This window comes from Choristoneura fumiferana, chromosome 12, assembly GCF_025370935.1.
Source record: "Choristoneura fumiferana chromosome 12, NRCan_CFum_1, whole genome shotgun sequence".
NCBI lineage: Eukaryota > Metazoa > Arthropoda > Insecta > Lepidoptera > Tortricidae > Choristoneura > Choristoneura fumiferana.
Genome location: NC_133483.1, coordinates 6,086,766 through 6,114,256, shown reverse-complemented (window position 1 = coordinate 6,114,256; position 27,491 = coordinate 6,086,766). Strand labels below are relative to the sequence as shown.

At 36.5% G+C, this 27,491-nt stretch overlaps 1 protein-coding gene across 5 annotated transcripts in view; it reads right to left on the bottom strand.

Annotated features, from left to right (window-relative positions):
* dnc (phosphodiesterase dunce) overlaps positions 1 to 27,491 on the bottom strand; it is a 551,064-nt gene that overhangs the window by 385,642 nt on the left and 137,931 nt on the right. The window contains exon 2 of one of the 5 annotated variants that reach the window (XM_074095094.1): positions 5,801 to 6,071. The exons of the other annotated variants lie outside the window; for them this stretch is intronic. Within the exon in view, the coding sequence (XP_073951195.1) occupies positions 5,801 to 5,949 (149 nt within the window). The 5' untranslated portion in view covers positions 5,950 to 6,071. The remainder of the gene's footprint in view (positions 1 to 5,800; positions 6,072 to 27,491) is intronic. 5 annotated transcript variants of the gene reach the window in all.

The following is a 27,491-nucleotide window of genomic DNA, read 5'->3' as shown; positions in this document are numbered from 1 at the left end:
CTCGGGTTCGTTTTTCTGGGTTTTTCAAAATAATAATATGAAAAATTATATCGCTGAGGGAAAACAACTGCAAAGTATTTAGTTCAATGTGAGTTACATATTCGCTTTTAATCTGCTCAAGTCCTCTTGTTGCAAGAGGAGGCCAGTGGGCAACAGTAGGACGTATATTACAATTGTTAGAAGACGACGCGGTTGTTTCTATTGTAGTATTGTCCAGTTTTTACGAGGCAAAGCTTCATTCATGAGTGAAGTTTGTCAAATAAAATAAAGTGTAGCAGTGTTACTTCTAACTGGCGATGGCGCACTGTAGCAAGTTTCATGAGTTTTCCAAGAAAGTTGCTTTGAGATTCAACTTGTAGCAATGTGACACAGTGTTATACTAGTAAGGTCAGCGTGTCAAAATGTAAGAATAACTAATCTGAAAAGTAATTACGTGATATTAAGTAGGTACTATTTCGTTGCCGCTCACTTGGTTTTGTTTGGGCACGTCTGGATTTTATATCTTTTATTCGGCGGACTTTTTATTCATTAAATGGGTTTAATGTTCGAGTTTTACACTCTGCTTTCACTTAGATTGCGAGGAAATGAAACAGCATCAGTGGAAACAATTGTTCAATTTCTGTATGTACCTTTTATTTTTCATGCATTATTATATAACTATATTTCTTTAGCTTTATTGGTTTATTTTGATTGATTTTTAATTTTATTTAAATAAAAAAAAATATATGTAGAAACTTTTGAGTTTGCAGCTGTTGAAAGCTGATTACCTTGGTCTTAGACGAAGATTTTACTTTATGCACTAGAGCTAAGTCATTTTATGTCGCCTAGATCCAGCATAAACACGAACTTTACGAGCATGAGTTGTGAAAAATATCTTAGTCGACTATAATACGGCAAATATAGCACTTAAAGTAACTGCCACTTCAATCTCAAATGAAAATAACGAGAACTCTAATAACGACATTGTCATTTCAAAATTCTATACCGCCGCAAGGAAAATCGCTTTCACGTAAAAAAACGGCATTGAAATCGGTCTATCCATTTGAGAGCTACAATGCCGCAGACAGACAAACGTCGGCGTCGAATTTGTAACACCCCTCTTTTGGCGTCCGGGATTAAAATAACACGGTGTATGTTGTCTGTCCCTATCGGCAACGCGAAGACATAAAACCTCACCCGCGATACGGCGTTTAGTAGATGGAAAGATTAGCGAGACCGGTTACAGAGTGTTTTCTTCGCCACTCACCCCTCATCCAATCTTAAGGTGGCTGCTCTTCCATACAAACCTTGGGATAACTTGCATAGCTTCCACATACCTGTTTTGTAATAAAATAAATTTACGTGATATTAAGTACTATTTCGTTTCCGTTCACCTGGATTTGATTGGGAACGTCCAGATATAGTTATCTTTAATTCGGCGGACGTATTACGACGTAAATCTGTTTAAACATAGGAATTAGAAACCTAACTGATGGTAAACGTTAAATTTTACGAAGTGCTTGAAAATTGTTACCATTTGGTACATACAAAAAATTATAAAAATAACGGAAAACGAAAGACGTGATTTGATTTGGTTTTTTTTTTGCGCCGGGTTTTAAATAACATGGTGTCTATTGTCTGTCTGTCCCTATCGGCGAAGGCACAAAACGTCACCCGCGGTACAGCGTTTAGTAGATGGAAAGATTAGCGAGACCGGTTACAGAGTGTTTTCTTCGCCACTCACCCCTCACCCGAACTTAAGCTCCGAGATTACTGTCCTATTTAACTTAACTACCGCACATAACACATTTACGGTGACACATGAAAAGTGTTTGGAGCCCCCGTAATTAAGACTTAAGTAATGAGGTCACATTATGTGGATTGAATCTTTAATTAATATTACGTCACGTTATACGTAATTACGGTTAAGCGACGAGCGAAAACTATATTTTGGTGCCTTCAGCGCGGTAACTTTATCTTTGGTATAATTAACACTCAGTTCGCGTCAGACCAGATGGTATTAAGTGCCTAGTAATCAACGTAGCACAGTCAAGGTAACTGACACGTAGATATACCAGGGTGGAACTTCTCCACGACCAATTTCGAGATGATTTCTTTGACAGACGTATGGAATATCAACGTAATATTTGTAGTGAAAAGATTTCATCCTGATACACGATTCAGTTTCTTTCACTGTGTAAATAACATAATGCGAAAATAACTATGTCGGTCTATCTGTCTATCACCTCTTCATAAACCACTGTACTAATTTAAATTGGGTATGGAGATAAACCCTGGGAATAACATAGGATAGTTATAATCCCGGAAAATTGTATCGACGTTATAGCGATAAACGAATTCTTAACAAAGTCGCTGCATAAGCTAGCATAATATACGTCTGTGTATTTCGACCTTCGATTACTTCTATACAAAATAATAACAAAAAATATATAAGCAAATTGGGTCATTTTAAACGACCGGGTCAGGGCACGCATTATCTGTGCCGATAGGATGCCCACGCAAAATTCGGAGACATTCTGGCGAAAGCATTGTACCAAAAACGGGAGCAAAACCGACTGAAGACAGAGAGCACGATACAATAGGCGAGGCCAGTCAGAACGAGCGTTCACGTGGCTGCCATTGTTGTGCTAATGTTCAGGACAGGCCACTGTTTAAACGATGAGAGCCTCTCATGAATATTAACCGATATTGTCTTACCAACGCGACTGCTAGTCCGCTGAAAACAACTCAGGTACCTATTACAGAAATAGCTATCTACAGCCAAGGACGACGCGTCACATTGTACTGAAGTTGGTATCCAGTAACGTGAACTGATTTACATCACGATTTCTTAATAAAATATTTACCACCATCTTGGCGCTTGGGATCAAACTCACTTCGAGTCACGAAAAACCTCTTAATGCCGAATATAATCCATAAAGAATTGAATCGCGGTAAAATCGAATGGGATACCTTAGATAATGTAAATTATTTGCCTTTTGCAAGCAGCTCAATATATTTAGCACTATCGATTTGTATTACTACTGACCATAATAGACCATTATTTTTATAAATAAGTTGTGCCAACAAACAATTGTCATGCATAGTAATTATTACGAAGTCTCAATTCTATCTCATCAAGATTGTATTGCGAACTAGTTTTCAGCTAAAGTTATATACTTACCTATGAGTAAGTCCTAGCTAGCTAGTAAGACTTTTCTATCTCCCCATAACTTAATTGTAATGAGTACCTGCTGTCTTTATTTAGAAGGATTTGTTTTCAAACTAGCCAGCAGATGAAAAACAAAAACGTTGACTTTGAGAAGAGTTCTTGAATTATGCAACCAAGCTTAATTAAAGTTGCTGGAATGTAAAAGAAGGCTATCGGATAGGAAAATGAGACCCAACAATACTTAAATAGTTATTATAATATAAAAACAATACTTGAAGCTAAACGACGCTAGCTATGTATTGACTTTTGTCACATTGGTTTATGATTTACTTATTTAATAATTCGTCAGATACACTGTACGTCGACTTGCGATTTTTGAGTATACTTTGGAATTAAATTTTGAATTATAGTGCAGTACCCTGGTCCTGGTAGACTCATGGTAAATATTTTAGTAGTACAATTCACATTTTATTATTGCCAAATGCTCAATTCTACATAAGCTTCATTCCAAGTATCCTTCCATTTGGAAAATTATATACCAGTAAATCATTTAGTATTGTCATTACACTGTAAAATTTTACATTTCGGTACGTTATTTTGTTATTACTCATTATTTTTTACCACTCTACTTACAGATGTTTACATTTTACTAAAAGGCGGTTTCTGGTAGCCGGAAAAAGACATCCCGTCCCAAGAAATGGGATCCCAGGCGTTAAAGACAAAAAAGTTTGCAGTCAATGAAAACGCATACTTATTACTGCCCGTTTTTCATAGGAGTTATAGGAGTAACGGAGTAACGCGTGTATGGTAAAATTGTTTTTACCATAGCATTTGTCTGCTGAACCAAACACGATGCGCGATGTAGCTATAAATTAAGCCACAATTTAAAATTTTAATGAACCAAAGTGTCTTGTTTTATTTACAGTTGAAATTTAAATCAAACCTAGCGGTTACAGCGGTATGGGGGTTGTCCACTGGTTGGATTAAATTTGTCTCGACTGTTGTTGAGACTTACCGCTTTTTGCGGTTTTGGCAACGCAGGGGAGACGTATTCGGAGACTAGTGCCTTTTAATGTTTGTTCGTAAACGTTATAAGTTGCCAGTTGCCAGTTGCTGAATTTTAGGAACAAGATTTTGACTAGAGGAATTCATTTCTGCGCATTTCCCTCGTTAACATTACTCATTTGATTTTGCTTTTAATGTTACTGTCGCTACAAAATGGTAATTTTACATAACGTCGTATACATAGTTTGACCCGCTAAATATCTGCGTTCTTCGGTGGCAGCCACGAATGGGAAAATTCAGCGTAAGTTAGCCTTCCATTAGGTGGACAGATGACCTTAGGAAGGTCGCAGAACTCCGATGGATGCGATCGTTGTGGTTTTCTTTAGGATTAGGGCCTATAGTCTGCACGTCTTTTGGCTTATGATGATGACATAGATAATTTTTTTTTCTGTAGGTATAACCAAGCTTTGAAACCGCCCATTGTCTACCTTTGTCTTTTTATTTTTGTGGTGATTGATGATGATTTGAGGTTTTCAATAAATAACATTTGTGTTAACATTTTAGCCAAAATTGCATTTTAACGCATTTTTACTCCTAGATTAAATCATGTCATTTTGAAATAGCTTTGTACATTGAGATCGTACCTATTTCTGTAAGACATTGATTCCACGTACGCAATAATACTTGCAATCAACTAATGAATATTGTTTACATGTTGTTTGGCCATCCTACTGTCAAACACAATCTGCACGCTGTCCGCACTGCAATTCTACTTAATCAATAGATTGCTAATCCTATATAGCTATTTCAATAGGTCTTGTGACGTTAACCTACATTATAATACACACACAGAATAATATACTACCTATATTCGATTGTTACACAGGAAACGTGCAGCAGCTCAACCCTTTTTGTCAAGGCAGAACGCCAGATACAAGAACGCTTTTGGCTTTTGAAGTAGTGCATTGTCATCATCGTCGTATAAACCCGTGGCTAACCACTGCTGAATGCAGGCCTCCCCGAATCATCTCCCTATGATCACTATGATCAGTTTTATGTTAACCACAGGAAAGGATTTCTAGTAATTTCCAATACGTTTTTCATCAGAAGACACATAACTCTGAATGTAATAGGTCACCAGCACCAATATCTGACACAACAAGCGTGCATAAATATCTAATACGACTCTATTTCTAGGGCCGGAAGGACGAGTCAGATATTTTTGCACGCTCCGCTGTAGCAGATATTAATGCTGGTGACTGTACTATCCATGTATTATTGAACAATTTGATTTCTGATCCACCGCAAACCGTTTTCACAGTAAGTCTCACAGTGAGTTCCCTTATCAAGCAATGGTATGTTTTTATAACTATTTCTGTGAAGAGGTTCCACAGTGGATCACAATTTAGTTGGATTGTTAGGTACTACATAGTTTGGAATTATCGAGACGAGATATCAGTGTTTCACGCGACTTCCTTGCCAAATGTTTAAACTCTTTATACATTTCAGCTACTTTTTTCCAGATTCAACATTTAGCGATGTTTGGAGCTTACTTCCCAACAACTGGTGACTTTTTTATAATTTCTAGTAATTTTTTGCACTTCAAAAGTAGCTAGAATGTGCATGTTGGTAACACTGACTCACCTACATATCCAGGAATGCCGTCTTCTCGGGATACTGGCGAGAGTGAGCGAGGCGAACGGCGGCAGCGCACTCGGCGGGTCGTCCTGTTCATCCTGGGCTGGCGCCCCACTCACGCGCACCTCTGGCACGCGCAAATGCCGACCGGCCATCACGACGCTGTGCCCCCAAACCCCATACCTCAATCTGAAGAGATGTACCCTTAACGGTTAATCTCGTTATTCGATTTGCGAACCGCTTAACGGTTTTTTGGGGTCTTGCACTACCTACAAAACTGGAAAGAAAAAATGTGTTACCTCCAATGGTTCTTTTTTGTACCTACTTCATTTTATATTTGCTTACGAGAACGTAATGTGTTGTTTGTGGGTGCGTATGTTGGCTGAAAAATAAAGGCTCTATTTAAGAAAGTATGAAGTAAAAATGTAAAGCCTAAAACATTTATCCGTACGTAGGTACCTTCATAGTTCAGTACAGTTGCATAGACGGCGGCGGCAGCTTTGTTAAGAAGCCAAGAAGAAGCCTCATAAGTTCATCCGATTACGAGGTACCGTGTTAAATGCAAAAGATTCGGCTAATCCATGCCACCCTCGGCAGTTTTTTATACGTAGATACACTGTGGAGCAATTTTTAAGTAAACGTACCTATCACTGGTATTTTCTTGCATAAGCAATTAATAGATGTGATATATTACACTGTCTCCTGGTGAAAATAATATATCGTTCTAACAGCTTAAAGATACCTACTCAATCAATAAAAAAACAGCAATATATAGGTACGACAATATTTAGTGAGACAGAATGGATCTTGGCCATGGCTAAGAAGTACTTAGATTCAACCATTTGCGTAAAATACAAAAATCAAGCTAAAACTGCTGCAAACAGCGGTGAAAGCCACACATACAATCTCTTAGGTGAAACGAAAAGCGCCTTGAAACCGTCGTGGGCAATAAAAATAAAAACAACAGTAAATCCGCTTCTTTTCATTTCTGTTCTGCAGTAACACAAAGCAATAAATTTTAAGACTTTATCAGAGAAGATAACCGTTAAAGTGGACTAAACGCGTAACATTTACAAATTTATTCCTGTTGCAAATAAAGAATCACAGCGCAAAAGGGAAAAGAAAGGAAACGGTCACAGACAATGAAATTTTTTGATTTGACCGTTACAACTGTCCCATCTGTTGGCTGTCTGCCTAAATCTGCGCCAGCCGCGCCCTCAAGGCTGGCATATTTCACCTCACTTTAACGGTGCAGCTTACCGTCCAGCTAAATTACAACAAAAATACAATGTCATTATTTTTGAGCTTTATATGTCCGCAAAAGCGTATATAATGTCTATTATTTTCGGCTTAAAGTTTTCCTCGTTCGCTCCCCTGCATCGATTTCCGAGGAGACAGTAAACATTGATATGGCTGGAGATGGCACAAAAGGCTCTTGATCATTATTACTGGGGCAGATGGTACCCTTTATGTTTATGTAGTGAGCTTAACATTCGATTTCACTACAGGGAAAAGCGCCGTGCTCAATGTGACAAGGGACATTCCTTTTCGAGCGTTTTCACGGAAATTGGGAACCCTGAACTGAACGTGTCTGTTTCCCCACGTAAAGAACAGTTTGTACACATGTCGTACGAGGGCTAATCGAACTTGTGTCACGGAGCCGGAATATTAAACAGTACACCTTACTTACGACGCGATCTAGGTATCGTCACTTTGACGGCAAGTCAAGATTAATTCTAAGAATAATGCTGGTTTAAACTTTATCTATATCAAAATAGTAGCAAATTTTTTCAAGTTACATTATTACTAGCTGTTGCCCGCGACTCCGTCCGCTTAGAATTCGTTTATCGCTATCCCGCGGGAACTGTGCAATTTTCTGGGATAAAAACTATCCTACCTATGTCTTTTCCCGGGACTCAAACTATCTGTATACCGAATTATTATCTAAATCGGTTAAGCGGTTTGGACGTGATAATGTATCAAACAAACAAATAGCCTTGAAAAAAATCGCACTAATAATAATTAATTTACTTAAATCCCACTGTAATATTATTACAGTGGGATTTAAGTAAATTAATGTTAATATACTTTACAGTCCGCTCTGGAAATAATAAACCTTGAGAGGGCCGAGCCCACGAGTCGCTACGTTTTTATTGCCTTTATACAACGTAAGTTCAGTGCTGTCGAAGGCACGGCAAGTTGAACGACTGTTACGATATCGTTTTGATCTATCAAAGTATAATGACCCCGCCGTTTAAAGATAACTTTTATATAGAAAAAAACAATATATCGTAAGATTGTATTTTTAGAACACCTGGGTAAGTAAGCGTTTCAATTCATACTCGTTTACAGGACAAGAGCTGCTAATTTTTTCTGTTTATTGAGATCTTATCAAGCGTACTAGTACTACTTCACGAACCAAGTAGGTAGGTTCGATTAATATCAAATGTTTTGGTAACAAACTACCTAACCAACCGCCGACTCAGTAAAATCAAATACCAATTTTCATAGAAGCATGACAAATAAATGACAAGAATGAAATCCTATGAATAAGTAAATAGGGCAAAGTAATCAGATAAATTGGACTCACGGTCCTACCGATAAAAGTCAACTATGTCCCAGAGATACCGTGAAGTAAGGTCATAACCATGAGGCGTTACTATACTCTTAAGTAAGTAGCTTATGGCAAGCATGCCAAAGCTATTGTCTGAGTCGTCGGGGGAAGGTGAAGAGGCAATAAAGCTCCAGGCCCTACGAAGTGCAAAATTCGAACTTCCTCTCTTGCCGTCCCGCTGAAGCTATTCAATACGAGAGTGAGAGGGACGATAAGATATGAACTTCGGTTTTTGAATTTAATAGTAGCCCCCCAGTAGGGTAAGCATAATGTATTGCGATTAATCGACGATCCCGACCTTTGCGTGAGCAGCACGCCTGACGGACGCGCGTCACGCTCACCGGTAAAACTATTTGCCGTTCGAAATCGTTAGGCGTTGGATTTTCTACCTTCAGATGCAATGGCTTTAGCTTATGCTTGTTTGGATTAATGAAGCAAATATACTAAAAAATCAGTGTCAATAAACTGTTGATCTATGTCAGTGTGCAAATGTTGCTGACGCACGATAAGAGAACAATAAGAGCAAGTAAAGTACAGTCAGCAGCAGAAGTAGACGAGTAGGAGTCGTGTGTAGAGTGTGTAGATCATTTTGAGCATCGTAACCACTAATCCACTTGTGCTCTTGACTGTAACTATCTACGTATAACTAAAAGTAACAGTAAAATTTGAAATGCAGTATTTTTCTTTTTGCAAAAATATTCATACGTATACGTATTAAGTGACTCTATTCGTCTGGGACTTAATCACAACGATATACCTTAATTAATAAAATTACCTTGACGTTTCGATCACTTTGTAGTGATCATACTGACAAGTAGACGAATCTACAATCATAGTTATTAATAGCTACCGTACAACAGTTAATTGATAGTGTCTTTTCCAACCTCGACATTGGCGGAATCATCGATGGAGCTATACTTTCAAGAATTGAATTGAATCATAGTAATTAATAGTATCCTTACTAAAATTATAAATGCGATAGCGAATATATTTTCACTTCTCATGGTCGTAAAGTTGTTATTTATGCTGGATCTAGGCGACATAGAATTAATTTTTCATCTCTCATACTCGGAAAGTGTGGCAAATAATTTATCTAACAACCAGGGACGAAAACTATACTTTCTTCCCAAGGGTAGAAATATATTAAATAATAAAAAGGCATATACATGGTATAATTATTGAGTTATTTTCTTAACTAGTCATATTACAAATTTTATAATGCTACACATATTATTAAATTATTTTCATTAAGTAGTTTCTTATACGCAGACATGAAAAACAAAAAGTTAAAATAATTAAAGTAACATAAACTTTTACATATTTTATACTTAAGTCTACTCCTAGAGACGAGTACTATCAGCTGTAAAAATATTGGTAAGTACCTAATTTGTTAGCACCTTTATTATGTCCAGACAGCCTATCTCTGTACAGCTTAACTCCTTGGCTCAATTTGATAAGTTACTAATTTTACAAATAAATTGGCTAAAATTCCTATTTTATCAACTGTTTGTCTTTTTGTTTCGTATTTAATCAGTTTAATGAACATTTTACATTTTGGTAAATTAATTATTGCTTAACAATTTAAGTACGTTGATCTTTGACCTTCGATTTATGATGCTAAGTTATCTCGTGTGATATTGGTTCTTTTCCTCCCTTGTTGAACAACCAACTATTTATGCTCTAGTGCATTAAGTAAAATTTTCGTCTAAGACCAAGGTAATCAGGTGTAAACAGCTACAAACAAAAAAGTTTTTAATTTTTTTTTATAATTTTTATTTTATGTAAAACTATAAATCAATCAAAATAAATTAATAAAACTAAAAAAATATAGTAATAAAGCAATGCATGAAAAATAAAAGGTGCCTAGTAGGTAAGTGAACAATATTGTTTCCACTGTTGCTATTTAATTTCCCCTCAATCGAAGTGAAAAGCAGTGTGAAACTTTTCCCCTCGATGTGTCTATCCACCCCCGCCGTACCGGCTCGGGTGGCTATATGAACGTATCGGGTTAAATGGTTCGTTTTATGCTCTTGTTGTACAATATTTTATTGTTTGTTAGGTACGCTTTTTGGTAAATTTGGTATGGAGAATTGAAGATAATTTGAAACACTGAGAAGGACATAGGACAGTTTTTATCCCAGAAAATTGTATACCTAACTAGTCCCCACGGGCGTGTGAAACACGAAATAGGTACAACAGCTAGTTAATTATAATATTGCATCTACTCGTAGGTAGGGGCCAAAACTTGTCAATATTGCACGATGATTAGGGTAACCAAGAACAGTGATATAAACCGACATAAATTTATATAAATAAATTATAAATTTATTCTTCATCTGCTTTTTATAAATTTATAATAAGCAGATGAAGTAGACATAACTGAGCCATTTGCCGTGAAGACCCCACCCATCATTAACCGGTACAGTCCGCTTATATTTTAACGGTGCTAATGAAAATATAAACAAAGGTCTGCCGCTGATGGGTTGGCCGAATAAGGCAGCGCATACACTTCTGAATGAAACTCAGGAACAATGAACAATAATACTTCTATCAAATGTGCCTATTCAGAATAATGTGCATGCAACCCAGGTGAGTGTGATACGACTGTGAGTAATGAGAAGATAAAAACATTAAAGAGGCAACTTTTTATTGTAAGGATATGAGTGGAGTTGTATTTTTATATGACTGAGCGAATAAACTGAGAGTCTGTAGCCTTTAATTTTTTTCATCTCTTCTGTTTGGAAAGTTTAATTTTCATGGGTAGATAGCCGGGGGGAAAACTGCGTTTTCATCTCTAGCCACGGAGTCGAAGATAATTGAGTTTGACTCTTTTTTTTCTCGTTTCGGCATGGCCATCTAGATGCACTTCGTGACCAAGGAGCTTATATATTATATACACAACACTAGAGGTTGAACGCCGAATATCCGTTTGAAACAAGAAATTTAATCTTTATTACGTCACTGACATATTTCATCTCTTTCTTTAGTTGGATATAAGTAAATTCAATTTATTATTATTCTCATTTTCTTGTACTATTTTACCTTCCTCACGGTCGAAATGAAAAGTAGAGTGTCTAACTCGGGTGAAATTACCCATTTCCCTTGGTTATCAATCTACTATTTAATCTTAGAAATTGAATTAAAAGGTGTCCAAGGGCAATAGAAGAGCATTGAGTAAGTGTTTGTAAATTGTCACTGTTAATATTTAAGAATTAGTGAAGCCAGAGATCCCAAAAATCCGGCCAAGTGCGAGTCGGGCTCCCGCACGAAGGGTTCCGTACCATTATCTATACAATATTAGACATTAGCAAAAAAAACACGATTGTTGTATGGGAGCCCCCCATAAATAAAATTTATGATTTTAAGTCTACCATGAGTTTCATGGTGAAGGAAAACATCGCGATCATGCCTACACATGTGAAAAGAATTCGATCATCGGTGTAAAGTTCTCAATCTGCACTGGGATTACGGGCAACATGTATAAGCTGAAATGATGATGATGGCCAGGGAGCGAAACTTTGATGCCCGTGACGTCATTATGACGCAAATTGACATATAGGGTGTTTTTATAAATAAGTACTGGCCGTCTCAAGTGTCAATAAAATATCCGTAAAATAAGGAGGTCAATAAGTTGTTAGTGATTATCTATAATCTAGATAAAAACACTCTGTATGAAGCTTGACGTCATACGGCTGTCACCGGCATCAAAGTTTAGCTCCCTGATGATGGCGATGATTAACTTTCAGTAAATACTTAGTACTAAGTAAACATAAACAAATGACTACTAGGAATAGAGTATTAATAATATTCCGAAACCAAGATACATTATCTATGCCTACACGTAACAGGTAAATACCCGTAACCTACTCAGCATTATGTCAAGCAGATAACGACCCCAAAATCGGGTGTCAAGTTACACTAAGTGATACGCGCCGTGATTTAATTAGACTAAACACGTGAATGATAAATCACAATTTTTCCAGCGAACATTTTGCTGTCTAGAAGTGGCAAGAATAATAATGTTTAATCTAATTATTATGACTTGCTAACTTTGTAGCTTTGTGGTGTGATTTTCATAAAAAACTGGTCAGGTGCGAGTTGAACTTGCGCACCGTGGGTTCAGTACAGATTTATAAGCATCTATGAATATCCAGTGTCAACAAATCTCTGGGTCTAAGCAGAATGCACGCAACATGGGGTCACTCTAGATTGGTAACTGATAAAGACAGGCACAAAAATAAGGTTTACGGACTTTTCTTATTGGTTGTGCTATAAAAACATACAAAATATCAAATTTTAAGTTTTTTTTAGGACATCTGGAAGTAAGTTACCCTGTAAGATTTTACTCTTGGGAAAGTTGTATGAAAACACTTTTTTAACTAGGCGTATTTTATGATTCCGTTGACTTCTGATTTTATTTTATTTTTTCTGCTCCTATTGGCAGTCTACTGAGTACCTATTTGATATTTATTTCAGCTTAATATTTTCAGGCGTTCCTGAGAAAAGGGTTTTGACAAACAGACAGACAACAAAGTGATCCTGTAAGGGTTCTTTTTGTTGTCGACTGAGGTAAGAAACCCTAAAAACAGCACAATCAGATACCAGGAAACGATCGCAAAATTGTTTGCTAATTTAAAAAAAAACTCAGATACAGACTTATAAATAAGTTTTTGTTTCCGAGTAGTGTTTTTTAAATTATGTTATTATTATTACGTTGCAAGTTAAATCAAAGCTTCTTCTCGTAAAAAAAAACGAGTCAATAGTCTAGTCATACAAAGTAGTATTATTTCAAGATAGATTTACGAGGGAAAGAAATTTATACTATACCAATCGCCACGTTTTGCTTTGTAGTTACAGCAATCAAGTAATTGCTTTACCATTTTTAGGAATGTTTCTGCCTAAGAAAAAAAGTACGGCTGATTGTCACATTAGAGTCCTTCATGTATTAAACTCTAAAAATGATGTTGAACCATGGGGTGACAAAGGAAATTCTTGATCGACACTGTAACCTTCAGCTCACACTTCAGCGGTTGATATTTCTAATACATACTCAGTATTACTCAGGGTAAGTAAATGCAATGAAATATCTAATCCCTTCCAGGCGGCGAGGGCTGGCAATAATCCCCGCACAAGTGGCAAGCCCACATAATTTCCTGACGTACTCGTATCATTCGCCAACTCACCGAAGGCGGAGGTTCGCTTTATTTTATTACTTCGCCTCTTCACCAATTGCATACATCAACAGTTTTACGTCTACTTGCACGATTAGGCTATCGTACAAAATTTATTTGTTCAACGTTCATGACATGGTTAGGTTTAAATGAATTTACACTACACAACTAATTTGAATATTTTGTTCTTTCCGCACTTACTACACGGTTGTACGATTTTAAGAGCATTTTAAGTAGGCATTACATTTAACTACCTACGGTCTTATTTTTTATTAGTAGGTACCTACCACGGAGAAACTAACTATGTAAAATAGTATGAAAAATAGGCTCCATTATAAATATTAATGAGCCAAAAAACCTTTGCATTTATTTTAGTAGTCATAAAAAAATCAAATGGCTACCAGGCCAGATATTGGTTTAGGTATTGTTTCTGCCATAAAGTGCATCTTAAATGACACTCTTGAGATTATATCAGTAAAATCCTTTCATCATATCATATCTAATTACTTGGAAATCAAAGATTACTTGCATCATTATATAAAAATCATAACCCTCTAGCGAAAATCACGCAATAAAAACTATCACGTAGACATCGCGTTACATTCGCAAATTAATAATCGTAAAATTAATATGTACGTGCGACCGAGCGAGCCGTGTGTTTAACAAACAGCCGAGATAAAGGACAATGGGCCTCGCCCGGCTGTGACGTCATTTTAATACCGCGATTATTTTTATGTCACTGAATAATTGGATCTCACAGATCAAGCGATATGCATTGAGCGGCACCAATGGCGCTATAAAATTTGCACCTCTGTAAGAAACCATGAAAATCTACTTTTTATTAAAGAACTAGCTTTTGCCCGCGGCTCCGCCCGCGTGGAATTCGGTTATCGCGCGCAGTTCCCTCGGGAACTGTGCATTTCTTCGGGATAAAAAGTAGCCTATGTCACTCTCTGGCCCATAAACTATCTCTATGCCAAAAAATACAGACAAACATACAAACACACACACTTTCGCATTTATAATATTAGCATGGATAAAGCTGTTAAAAAGGATTTTATAATGAATTGAGATCCACTTTCATCTTTTAAGGAACCTAAGAAAAATAAAATAAGGGGTTTGGCCTTTTTCTCGTATCTTATCAACAATTTGTTAACAGGTGCTCTGGACGAGTGCTCATCGGCCAATTAAAACTTTGACAGGATCCATCATTCATCCATGAAACAAACAACAAAGGCCAGGGCAACGTCAGATATATTTCAACATTATTCATCGAGGTAGTTCATCTTCAAAGTGTGTAGCTAAACAGATAAAGCTTTAAACGAACCGATCGTATCAAAACATAATGACTACACTTCAGGACTCTGGTTGTCTATGTAATGAGTCAATATTATGGCGGTCTTTGTCATTACTAATGAAAAAAACATTAAATTAAAAAGAAAACAAAAAACCCGACTGCCAAAAACTAAAAGGAAGAAAATAAGTCTAGGGGTCTAGAACTCTGTTAAGTAGCTAATTTAAAGCTCAACAGTCGGGACCCATAACTAAGAGTTTTTGAGCGTCACGATTTAAATAGGTCCCGACTGTTGAACTTTAAATTAGCTACTTAACAGAGTTCTAGACCACTAGGCTTATTTTCTTCCTTTTAGTTTTGGCAGTCGGGTTTATAGTTATTTTAATTTAATTTATTATTTTACACTTTTTTGATATTTATGTGAAAACGGTAGATTAAAAGTATTATAACCCGTATATATTTAGAATGGGCTAATTATTAGCTTTCATTTGATACCCATATTGTTACAATACAAAATATTTTTTCTATTCCTCCGCCCTATTTTTTTTCGCAGACTCCATATTGAAATATTATATAGCCTATGTCACTCCGACAGTTATGACAAATCCAATGATACCTCATATGTTAAAATCCGTCTAGCCGTTTAGGCTGCAGCGAGGACCAAATAAATGGACATACATACATACATACGCTCGAAAACCATAACCCTCCTTCGGGCAGTCGGGAAAATATACTACCACAGTTCATAGGACAGGGTTGAACATGTCTGCCGAATGCATCCGAATCACTCGGCTGAATTTACCACAAGTTGCTTGACTGATATTGTGATGAGCAAAATAAAACTGAAAAGGAGACGAAGTGGAGTTAGTAGATAAGTTTCACTAGCGGAAGCGTGCCACGGCTAGCGACGATTAGGAGAAAGCAAACTAAGTATGCCTATATCCAACAGCGAGTGGTGTTTTGAGGGCTGCGTTTGCCATAGGTACAATGCATTTAAAAATACATAACCTGAATAACATAAACAATCCCATTAATATCATATATTATAAATAATGCGAAAGTTTGTAAGTCTGTTTGTTTGTTTGTTACTTTATCACATCTAAACCGCTGAATCGACTTAGATGAAATTCGGTATAAAGATAGTATGAGTCCCGGGGAAGGACATTGGATAGTTTTTTATCGCGGAAAATTGCATAGTTCCCGCAGGATGGCAATGTCCGAATTCCACGCGGACAGAGTCGCGGGCTACGGCTAGTATCGATATAAAAGAAACATGAAAAATTATTATAGAGAGTATTTGCTGTGTAGACTTGATGGGCTGTAAAACAGTGTTACTGTAATGATTAAGTGGTCCCAGGAGTGATCCTTGTGGCAACCTTGATCCCGGCTTTGGTTTACCGTTAACAGAGACACGACGTAAGTAATTTGTGAAAGCTTAAATTAATGGCTGCGTTTTCAGCAAACGTGCTGATTAACGAGGCTGCGTTGAAGTCTAGTTTGTAATTAGTTCAGGGGTTACCTTCCAATAAGATTTTTGTTTTTCTGAGGATCGTATTCTACGCATACAATCTGCGATGTAATTTACAAGCTTTAAATCAGTGGTGACAAGATGGACCTACTGTGTAGTAGCAAGGGTTAATTATACATTTTATACAGACACTGTATAGCTTTTATTTAACTTCACTTGTTTATTTACTTTGTTACTATTAGTATATCATAATGTTGAAAATGACTGTAAAATTTAACTGACCTAGGTTTACTTTGTTATTTTTATGAAGGTTCATTAATGCTGCGTTAGAGTGAAGCTGTTTGTAATATTTTACCTAGGTACATTTTAAGTGGAAAATATTATACTTGTATATAAACTCAAGTAAAAAATAAGAGCAATGAAAACATCGATGTAGAATCTATTATCATTTGAAGGGTCCACGGAAAGAACGTGTCTAGTCACCTAAGCAATTTTTTGAGTTATAGCGGTTTGAAAGTTAGTCATCACGAACAATTACTATGTTTACCATTTATTTAAAAGATCAAAAAATAGATTTTTTATTGTTTTCAGATTATTTAATTCAATGGTAAGTCATAGTACCTACTTTGTGAGCTCTACAATTTGGCATTAAAATCTCATTTTCAAAAAAAAGTGACTAGACATGTTCTTTCCGTGGACCCTTCATTTGTCGTATTTATTGCCATTGCCTATAATTTAATATTTAGAGGTACTTAATGCTTTTAACACTGACATATAAAATTGTCGGGTCAAAATTATTTTAAGTACCTAAGTACCTACTAGGTACCATAAAGTGGCGATAAAAAATTAACACTCACAAAACTGTAGAAGTCTCCATATTCCCAGTAGTTACTCGTAGTACTTACGTTACTTCTAAACCGGACCCCAATGTTAACTTTTCTAATATTCTGGGTTTTTTTATTATAAAAAGTCTCATTTAGTACCTACTCAAACTACCACTGCGTTGCCAGTCTTTATGGCCTCTCAAAAATAATGTCAACTGCGTTATCATTATCAAACAATAGTTTTTATTTTCTACTTTAAACCCAAATAAATAAGAATAAATAAATATCATGGAACACTTGACACCAATTGACCTAGACCCAAACTAAGCAAAGTTAAAGTTAATTTTCTATAAAAGTTATTACTTTGGTATGCGTACGCCGTTCTTAATTAGAAAATAATTGTTTAATGAAGATTATCGGAATATGTTAAAAATATCCGTTAAATAAAATCTCTACAGGACTTTTTATAGGCATCAAATATAATTTTGGCCCTGTCTGTTTTCTGAACACAGATGACTCTTTGTGTTTATAACGTTGCAGTATACCTCATATTATTGACAAATAAATAATGTTGCTTGGGCGTAATGCCAAGTGGCACGCGATGGAGAATAATTAGAGGAAGATAGCTGCAACGTCACAATTACAAGGAAAAGACAAATGACTATTAAAAGGACAAGTCCGCGTGAAACTGTAGTTTATAATTTTACTATCAACTAAGAGTCATTCACTACTCATAGAACGCATGATATATATGTAGATACAAATAAGTGATCAGTACCCTTAGTGTAAGTTTTCGGTTACAAAATACGTCTCGATCGCGTTCGCGTTAAAATCTCAATTTGTTTGGAAACATGAACATCGCAAATGTTCCGCTAGAGGCGCTGTTCTTGTTTCCATAAAAATTGAGATTTTAACGCGAACGCGATCAGACGTATTTTGTAACCGAAAACTTACACTAAGGGTACTGATCTCGCATATTATAAACAAGATTTAATCAAAGCAGTTAAAGCTATTTTCACATTCGCATTTTGTTACTCTTTTGAGAACCTCGGCGGCTCCAGCATTGTAAAAATAGCGATTTCAAATACAAGGGTATCAAACAATTTACATTCAAAGAACAAATATAGTTTTGCGCCCGAAAAACTAAAGCTACGTTATTACCATGTTTGCAAAAGTTATTTATGAATGCTGAGTCCCGACTCTTTTTCGGTGACTGGTGTCTTTCAAATAGTATTATGTATTTTCCGTTTGATGAGTCCCACGTCACTTTTGGGTCCGTAAATAAAATATTTTTCTTTCTATCTTTTTTTCCTTACAGTATTATAACAAGCAATTCGTTTTTTTTATAAAACATCAAACCTAGGTACTTTGTACGCGTAGAATTTACGTTCCGCACAAAAATACGTGACAGAATAACGCAATAAACGAATATTCTATGTCAAATTTAATAAGGTCGAGTAACCACTTGCTAGATCCAAGAGTATCGAACGACACGTCAGCAAGCTAAAAGTAAGACGCAGCAGGAAAATTTGATACCTACTCGTACTTATAGGTATATCTTCGTAATTGTACTTTGTACAATTTTTCCATTCGCGTACTAATTGTAGTGTGTATCGTACCTTACCTACTAATATCCCACTAATATAAATAAATGCGAAAGTTTGTTAGTCTGTTTGTTTGTTACTCCAACACATCTAAACCACTGAGTCTCAGAGAAGGACATTAAGATAGTTTCTATCCCAGAAAATACGGTATTTGACAACTCCTGAATTTGCCATATCTTAATATTATTATGAATGTACAGACAGTGTTTAGCGAAGAGAAAACTTAAATCGGTTGAAAATTGGATTTATAGTGGTTTATGGAAATATCTATATACCTGTCTCTTTCTCAAACGCTTTTCTCTATGCAGCAAGTATGGCGCTACTAGCGTGTGACGTCACATACCAGTATGTCTTTCTCCGTCTAATCTTGAATTTCAAACCTTTATAACTTTGTTATTTGTAAAGGTAGCTTCTCTGTTTGATAACAGGCATTGTGTAGTTTTCATTTATAAAACATATACAAAATAGTCAAATACCGTATTGAACAGTTTCCGCAAAATAGCGTTAAACGAATTCGGAGGAAACGTCGAACGGAGTCGCGGGTAAGTTAGTTTATATTAACAATAATCGGGGGGGGGGGGGGCTGTGTCCAACAGTGGACGTCCTACGGCTGATATGCTGATGATGAAGTTAGATTGGTAGAGTTATTTAAGTATTAAGGAAAACTTAGTGCTCCCTTTTATCTTATTCAAATACTTTAATTTACTCAGCGGGCCGTTGTTCCCGTTAGCTTTGATTAGGCGTTATCTCGGGCCGGGATTATTTTCCCAGCGCTGCGCCGGAGTGCACAATGCAAATTGCACTCACAAAGTTTCACACGTTTTTTTACGACGTTTTAAAATACCGTAAATATTTTAAATTGTGTAATTGTTGTCAGTGTGAATAATCATGGTTTTTCGAGCTATTATTCTATTACTAGCCCAAGACTAGCCATTACCCGCGACTTCGTCCGCGTAGAATCCGTTCGTCGCTATCCCGCGTGAGCTATGCAATTTTCCGGGATAAAAACTATCCTATGTCCTTTCCCGAGACTCAAACTATCTGTACATCGAATTTCAAACAAACATACAAACAAACAGACTTACAAACTTTCGCATTTATAATATTAGTGGGATTAGTAGGATTTTTAGGGTTCTCCGAAAGGTAAAAACGTGCGAAACCGTTTTAGGATCACTTCGTATTTAGTCCGTCACTCCGTCTGTCAGGACCCTTTTTCTCAGAAATGAGAGGAAATTTAATATCAAGCGGAAATTAATATATATATTCTGTGGCAATAAATGATTTTATCATTATTATTACTTATATTATAAAATAAATGCAATTAAAAGATACAGTAACTAAAAAAGGTGTTTCCGTACAAATTTCCGTAACTAACTGAAAAACTTATACTTAATAGCTCTTCCGATTATGCTAGAGCACCCAATTAGAAATGAGTAAAAATCTTATTTTTTTATGTAACTGAATGCAATGACTTGTCTCTGATGTCTGTCTGTCTGTCTATGTCAGCAAGCATCTAAAAAGAGTCCACTGCGCACATTTTGCTTAAAAGTAGGGTTCTACTAACGCTGCACATTCATAGATACGTACAAATTGGTACCGAACTCTTGGTGCGCGAGTCTCCCTCACATATATATTTACACACACACACACACGCACGCACGCACGCACGCACGCACGCACGCACGCACGCACGCACGCACGCACGCACGCACGCACACACACACACACACACACACACACACACACACACACACACACACACACACACAAACATCACGCCTGTATTCCCAAATGGGGTAGGCAGAGCACACGAAACGTTACCGCTTCGGAGCCACTTTTAGCAATTTTAGGTTTTAAGTTTGACAAAAACGGTACAATAGTGACAGGTTGCTAGCCTGTCGCCTACGGTATACCTTAACCTTCCTCAATCGCCTCTTACTACATCCACGGAAGAAATGGAGAAGTGTAAAATTAAATGTTTGTACGTGTATAATAATAAAAATATATATAATATAGAATTTTATTAGTTTAAAATGTCAGTTGCTTATGAACTGACATTGAGTTTGCACATGTCTAACGATTGTTTAAACCGCTTTGGGAATTTTGGAAACTTCCATAACATAGCTCAACAATTTGCTTATATTCGACTACCGAAATGAATGGTTAAAGAAAAGGTAAGGCTAGTAAGTCATATAACTGTGTTACCAAAATAACCCCGAAAGTAACATCCGTTTTACCAATACCTGCCTCTTATAAAGGCTCACGTAACAAGTCGCGTATGTACGCAACCTTTTCGTGAAATAAACTGTAAATATTTGTTCAGGATTACACTGAATCAGTAAAGCTTAGCAAACAGAAGGGCCCATTCGACCACAATGCCTCCATACAGATATGTAAAAACACCATTACAATTATTTACAGACATTTTAACCCAGCAGTAAATTTTAATGTTGCTGACGTTTGTAGTTTGTTGCTGCCACTAGTGGCACATTTATTTCGCGTTGACTCTTATTATAAAGCGTGTCATGTGCGAGTCACATCTTTAACCTGATTATTTATAATTCAATCGCGAATGTTTTGGTCAGATTGTAATATTAATGGTGTTATGACACGACCGACTAAATGTGAGCAATGAGCCGACTGCTTCTTCGCTGTCTTTTAATAAGATATTCATTACGATAGTTGCCAATTTTTGATGAAAAAAAAAACATAAATGTATATGTTAAGCTTAGATGAGTAAGTACCAAAATGTATAGAACTATCAAGCTTAATCTAGATTAAGTTTTTAAACGGCCATAACACTCCGGTTAAATAAGGCGGTCACAAAAATAATCGCCACTTGCACAAGCGTTCATTTTTCAGCCGTTAGTTTGAAACGAATGCGATAAATTTTCTCAAACATTTCAACAATTTAAATTAAAAACCGGTCATCTAACTTTAAATAAGTTTTATCGAAGAGGGTAGCAATGGAGTTTCAAGTGCTTTGAACTCAAAAGTGAATAGACTGTTCAAAATACAGCTAAATTCAAAAGTTTCAGCCAGTTACAGTCGAACTTGAAAACAACTCCTCCCTACGTAATGAAATGTCTTTTATAATTACACATCTCGAAGTCGATTCAATTACGTGAGTTCTGACGAATTGTTTCTGTCAAGTTCAACAGGTAACAATATTCGTCTCGGCTAAAACAAAATAAACTAATCAAGTACTTGACGAAATACTGTTTAATTATAAAGTGGAATTTTATTGATAATACAGTCGATTCGTCATTTAATGTGTTTGAAAATATATGAGCATACCACTGTGGCGATTTCTGTGATTTTATTGATCGGCACAAGATCAAGCAAACTCTAAAGTTGGGCACGCAAATATTAAAATTCAGATGTTGAACTGAATCAAAGTTCACATACATTTTAGAGTATAATTCGTAGAGGATAAATAGGGCAATATGGAAGAACTATTGCTATAATACAGTATGATGACAAATCACTAATGTTTATTTTTAAATTATTTTGCATAATTCTTTAAGAGCAAACCTGTGGGAGTAAGGTTGGCTTTAAATTACGCTTGAAAATTACCGTGAAGCTCAAAAGAGATAATGTCAAAAGGTTTCCAATAATACTTACCATAAATTGATTATATTAAGCATTAATTTCAGAGCCATAAATAACAATTTCCGGCCGTGCTTCTGAAATAAACGAGATATAGCCAGCTTTGATTAGGTATACGTCACTAACGATTTGGCTCGCACAGGACATGAATTTACTATGGTCGCATAATTCATTCCCTAATGGGTTCCGGTTCATAAGTTACGAGTTAGAACTATACGACACAAATGGTTTTAATCCAATTATTAAGTAGTGAGGAAGAGATTTAATTTAAGTTCAACAGTAACGGCCGGCAACTTTAGAGTTCTGTGGGTTAGAGTAAAAAGTCAACCCCTAAATCTACAGCCGCAAACTTTAAACATCGTAACACCGAAGACAAGATAGCCTGGTGGTTGCTGGTTTTTAGGGTTCCGTACCCAAAGGGTGCCAACGGAACCCTATTACTGATACTACCGCTGTCTGTCTGTCTGTCCGTCCGTCTGTCACAGGACTATCTCTTGAGTCGTAATAGTTAGACACTTGAAATTTTCACAGATTATGTATTACTGTGGCCGCTATAGCAACAAATACTAAAAAACAGAATAAAATAAATATTTAAGGGGGGCTTCCGTACAACAAACGATTGCTTTGCCGTTTTTTGCTTGATGTTAATAATGGCAACAGGTAGACGCTCGAAATATTCACAGAATCTTTAGTTGTATAATATATAATAAAAATAAATAATTAAATTAAAATAAAATAAATATTTAACGGGGCCTCCCAAACAACAATTTTTTGTTGCCGTTTTTTGCTAATGTCTAATGGTGTAGAAGATTAGAGAATGGTGCGGAACCCTTCGTGCGCGAGTCCGACTCGGACTTGGCCGGTTTTACTTTTAAAGTAGACCGTAAAAGGTGTCACTTTTTTATACTGCCAGCGCTTTCAGAAGCTTAAAGCTTGTCTTAAGGCGGTATGATATGGTGAATGTGATTGAGATTGCGAGCGAGTATGATCTGTTATCAAGAAGAAAAGTCACGCTCTCCGAGGAAAGTGGGCAAAAACATGATCATCGCAGAAAGGTTTTGATAAAAACTTTTAATAACAATTTTATTTAAATTGATATTTACGTCTCCCTAACCAACGTGCACTTGTTTTTTTTTTAAATTTCCTTTAAAACATAGATTTTTATACGTACGTAGATAGTTTCTATTCCAAGTGGGTAGTGGGTGTAGTGGGTTTCAGCCTGAGTTAGAGTCATATGGGATAAGCGTACGCCTGCATTTCGGTCCGAAATGTATGTGATTGCGTACACTAACCCACTACGTACGTTTACCCCACATGACTACTATACTAAGGGGCTGTTTCACCACCCATTGATTAGTGTTAACTGACGGTTAAATGTGATGCCGTCTCTGTCTATTCGAACAAAAGAAATCGAGACGGCATCACGTTTAACCGTCAGTTAACACTAATCAATGTGTGGTGAAACAGCCCCTAAGTTACGCTAACGATTGCCAATTTTAAACTAGCCATCAGATCTCCGTTTAAGTAAATTTTGAGGTGCAGAAATTTCATAGCTGACTCAGCGAGCCAAAATTTACCTAAACGGAAATTTAAGCGCTAGTTTGACATTGGTTTTCATTATACAGCCTTCTTAAGACAAAAGGCGGTAAGGATCTCGAAAAAATAACTTAGTTATTTATACCATCGTGTAGCTAAGTATATTCTGCATCAGATGGTATAAATAACTCAACAATTGTTCTTTTTAGACACCGCTTTTTCTCAAAGGGCAGTAGGTATCTAGTTACAATAAGTTTGCGTAACTCACTTTTAGTGTATTTTTTTTATTGTTGCCACACTGTAGACACCATACGTACACATATAATATATAGCTACATATTAGTGGTGCACAGTGCGGTTAGTCTGGCTTGCCATGAGACTGCGTCTTGAATATCTTCAAGGGTAACGTTTTGTCCATTGACATGGTTCACGAATGTGATGGAAGACTGAACTCCATTTTGCACGACTCGACTCTAAAATGAAGATTGGAGGTTCAAGTCTTTTCTTTACTAATAGAACTGAGTCGTCAAACGACTGAACGAATCTTTCATCACTACTGGGGACCGAAGCAGAAGCATGTAAAAGAGCTTATCATTTTCTTTAATTAACATAAATCACTTAGCACCGTATGGTTTATACGGATAATATGCCTTTGGTCGAGCCTTCACTGAATATTCCGCTGTCGTCGCCAAGTTATTCATACAGCGATTTAACAGCACATTAATCGTAATTTGACTGGAATAACTAACTAAAATTTATATCATCATATCATTATAACGCGAAAACTACGCAATTTTCCGGGATTAAAACTATCCTATGTTCTTCCCATCCCAGGGGGCCTCAAACTGTCTTCATACCAAATATTTATTTAAATCGGACAGAGATAATTTAACATTTATAATATTAGTAAGGAAGGATACACTATTTTCTCTGAACAGGTTCTACAGTGGGTCACAATTCAGTAGATTCAATAGTGCATAAATGCAGTCAACTACAAAGATATCGACAAGGCCAAAGTTAGTGCATACATATCCTTGTAGTTGACTAGGTAATATAACCAAACAATATCGAGTATAAAGGCGGTAAAACTGTACTAACCATTGGTCAACGCACTTGAAGTGGTAACTTTTAACAGGATAATATGATCGAGTGCCTGATAATTATGATAAAATTACATATCACTACATAAAATAGGTAGTTATTTTTGCAACTGGCACTTAAACTCATAGCGTCTGTCACATTGATTTTTATAACAGTGTGGTTACAAAATAAAACTATTTCAGTCAGCACTGCTCACATAGGTAAATTAAAAAAAAAACACTGGCCTGAGACTTGTAGGACAGGTAGGGAAACAGGGCAGTGTGTTAAGGTAGCCTCGGAGCGTCCAGTCGCGCCGGCGATCTGCTCCGAGGCAGCGAAGCGGAGTGGAAGTGGAGATGTAGAAAATCAGCAGGAAAAAGGAAGGGCTGGAATAAAACACCCTGCTTTACTGCTTGCTTGCATCGCCCATCCAAGTCTCGTTTTAGCATCGGGCCAGAGAAAGAAAGCTAACGAGACTTGGATTAGGTTTTACAAAAATTTAAAGAAATAAATGTTAGAAATAATATTCACAATGCCTGCGTTAGATGCAGCCCTTATTTCACAAGTAGCTAAATGAGATATTTAGCTATCATCGAGTAAAAGTATTATTTATTTCTATTCAAGAAATCGAATTTCGGCTTACGCCTTGCCAAATAGTAGAGCCAATGACGGGAAATGAAACAAAAGAGTATCAATAATTTAGAATTTAGAATTTTGTTCTTCTGTAAGCGGCCAGTTGCGCACCGCGGAGGTTTGCCATGTTACCACAGTAAATATTAAGTATCGTATCAGTTTTATATATGTACTATATTAAGCCTATGATGCTAATAAACCGGTCTAGATCCACACAATATGCAAACATAATGGAAAAATTATTTATGTACACACGAATAAACTGATTCATGTACGTACCAGGGTGGAACCATTTAAATATCAATTTCACTGTGATTTCCTTGACAAAAGTATGAAATGAAGATGAAGTCAATATGACATTAGTAGAGAGCACAAAGGTTCCACCCTGGTTTATGATTCATTTTGTTCGACTGAACCTACACAGCATGATTTAATCCAAGAATTACAGTCGAAAACAGAAAAGCCGTAGATGAAATCTATACTTGATTTTTATCTTTAAAAGGTATCCGTTTGCACGCTATTCGAATACTGTTATCTTTACATCGTATATCAAACTTATATCTACCCTACACGTACGTATATGTATTTATGTAAGTGTATCGGATATCAGTCAAGCATGTACTTGAATTATACTGTTTGATCTATGTTAATGTAATAAATCTATGTATATGACAATTTTGTGCGTTCGGCGGTAATGGAATGGGTAATGAAAATCATGGACGAGCTATTGACGGGTATTTTCGGGAACAAGGTTTTGCGACGAGGTACGTCATAATTAACATGTTCATATAACTTATAACGCGAATTTAATACTAATCGTCCCATTAAATTGAAATCTATGAACCTTTAGTTAAGTACTAACATTTGCCTGCGGCTTCGCCCATGTGGAATTTTTCCGGGATAAAAAGTAGCCTATGTCACTCTCCAGGGCCAGAGCCCATAAACTATCTCTATGCCAAAAATCACGTCGATCCGTCGCTCTGTTTCGACGTGAAAGACGGACAAACATACAAACACACACACTTTCGCATTTATAATATTAGGTTGTATGGATATGGATAATTTAACTCCATATCTTAATTTGTAGGTAATTACTGTCAACCCACCTTTAGCTGTACCCGCGGCTTCGCTCGAGTAAATCTGGCAGACAAATTGCAATTCCAAGCTATTACTAAATTCCCATAGGAATTCCCAAAACATATCGTAGTCTTCATTTTCGTTGCACGAAGAACAACCGTCAAAAATGGCATGTCTCTAGACTTAGCGACAAAAAAGCGTGTAAAATCTGCCTAAATGCGATGAAAACGCGCAGAGGACGCGCGCATCAAAAACGCGCGTCGTCAGTGCGTAAAAAAATAATGGTTGGCGCGAGCGAAGCCGCGGACAGAGCCTAAAGAGCAATAAAGGCATCTATTATTTCATATTGACCCCATAGGTTAAAGATAATTATTAGAAGTCATGAAACACTGTATACTTACCTTCTTCAGTGTCAATAAAGTGGATTCTTTCTTGTCTATTTGGTCGTTTAGAAAGATTTCCTCTCGTGTGATGGTCGCTATTATCGACTGTCATTTTATATACCCTGCTCCATAAATTCATAGAGTGGGCTACTTCCGCGCTCTAAATGATCAATGAAAGGTTGGACAAGCTGTCTCGTAAAAGTATTGTAAATAAAAGATTTGCATATAGTTTATGTACCGTACTTCAAAAACAGGTGCAAACTTTGTTTTCACTGAGAGAAATTTTGCTTGGTAGTATTTTGTATAAGGACGGTAGAGAAAAGTACGTTTCCGCGCCTTTTTTATTTAATCGAAAATTACGTTTAGCGGTATGGAACTAAGTACCAACAAAATAGCCATGCTAA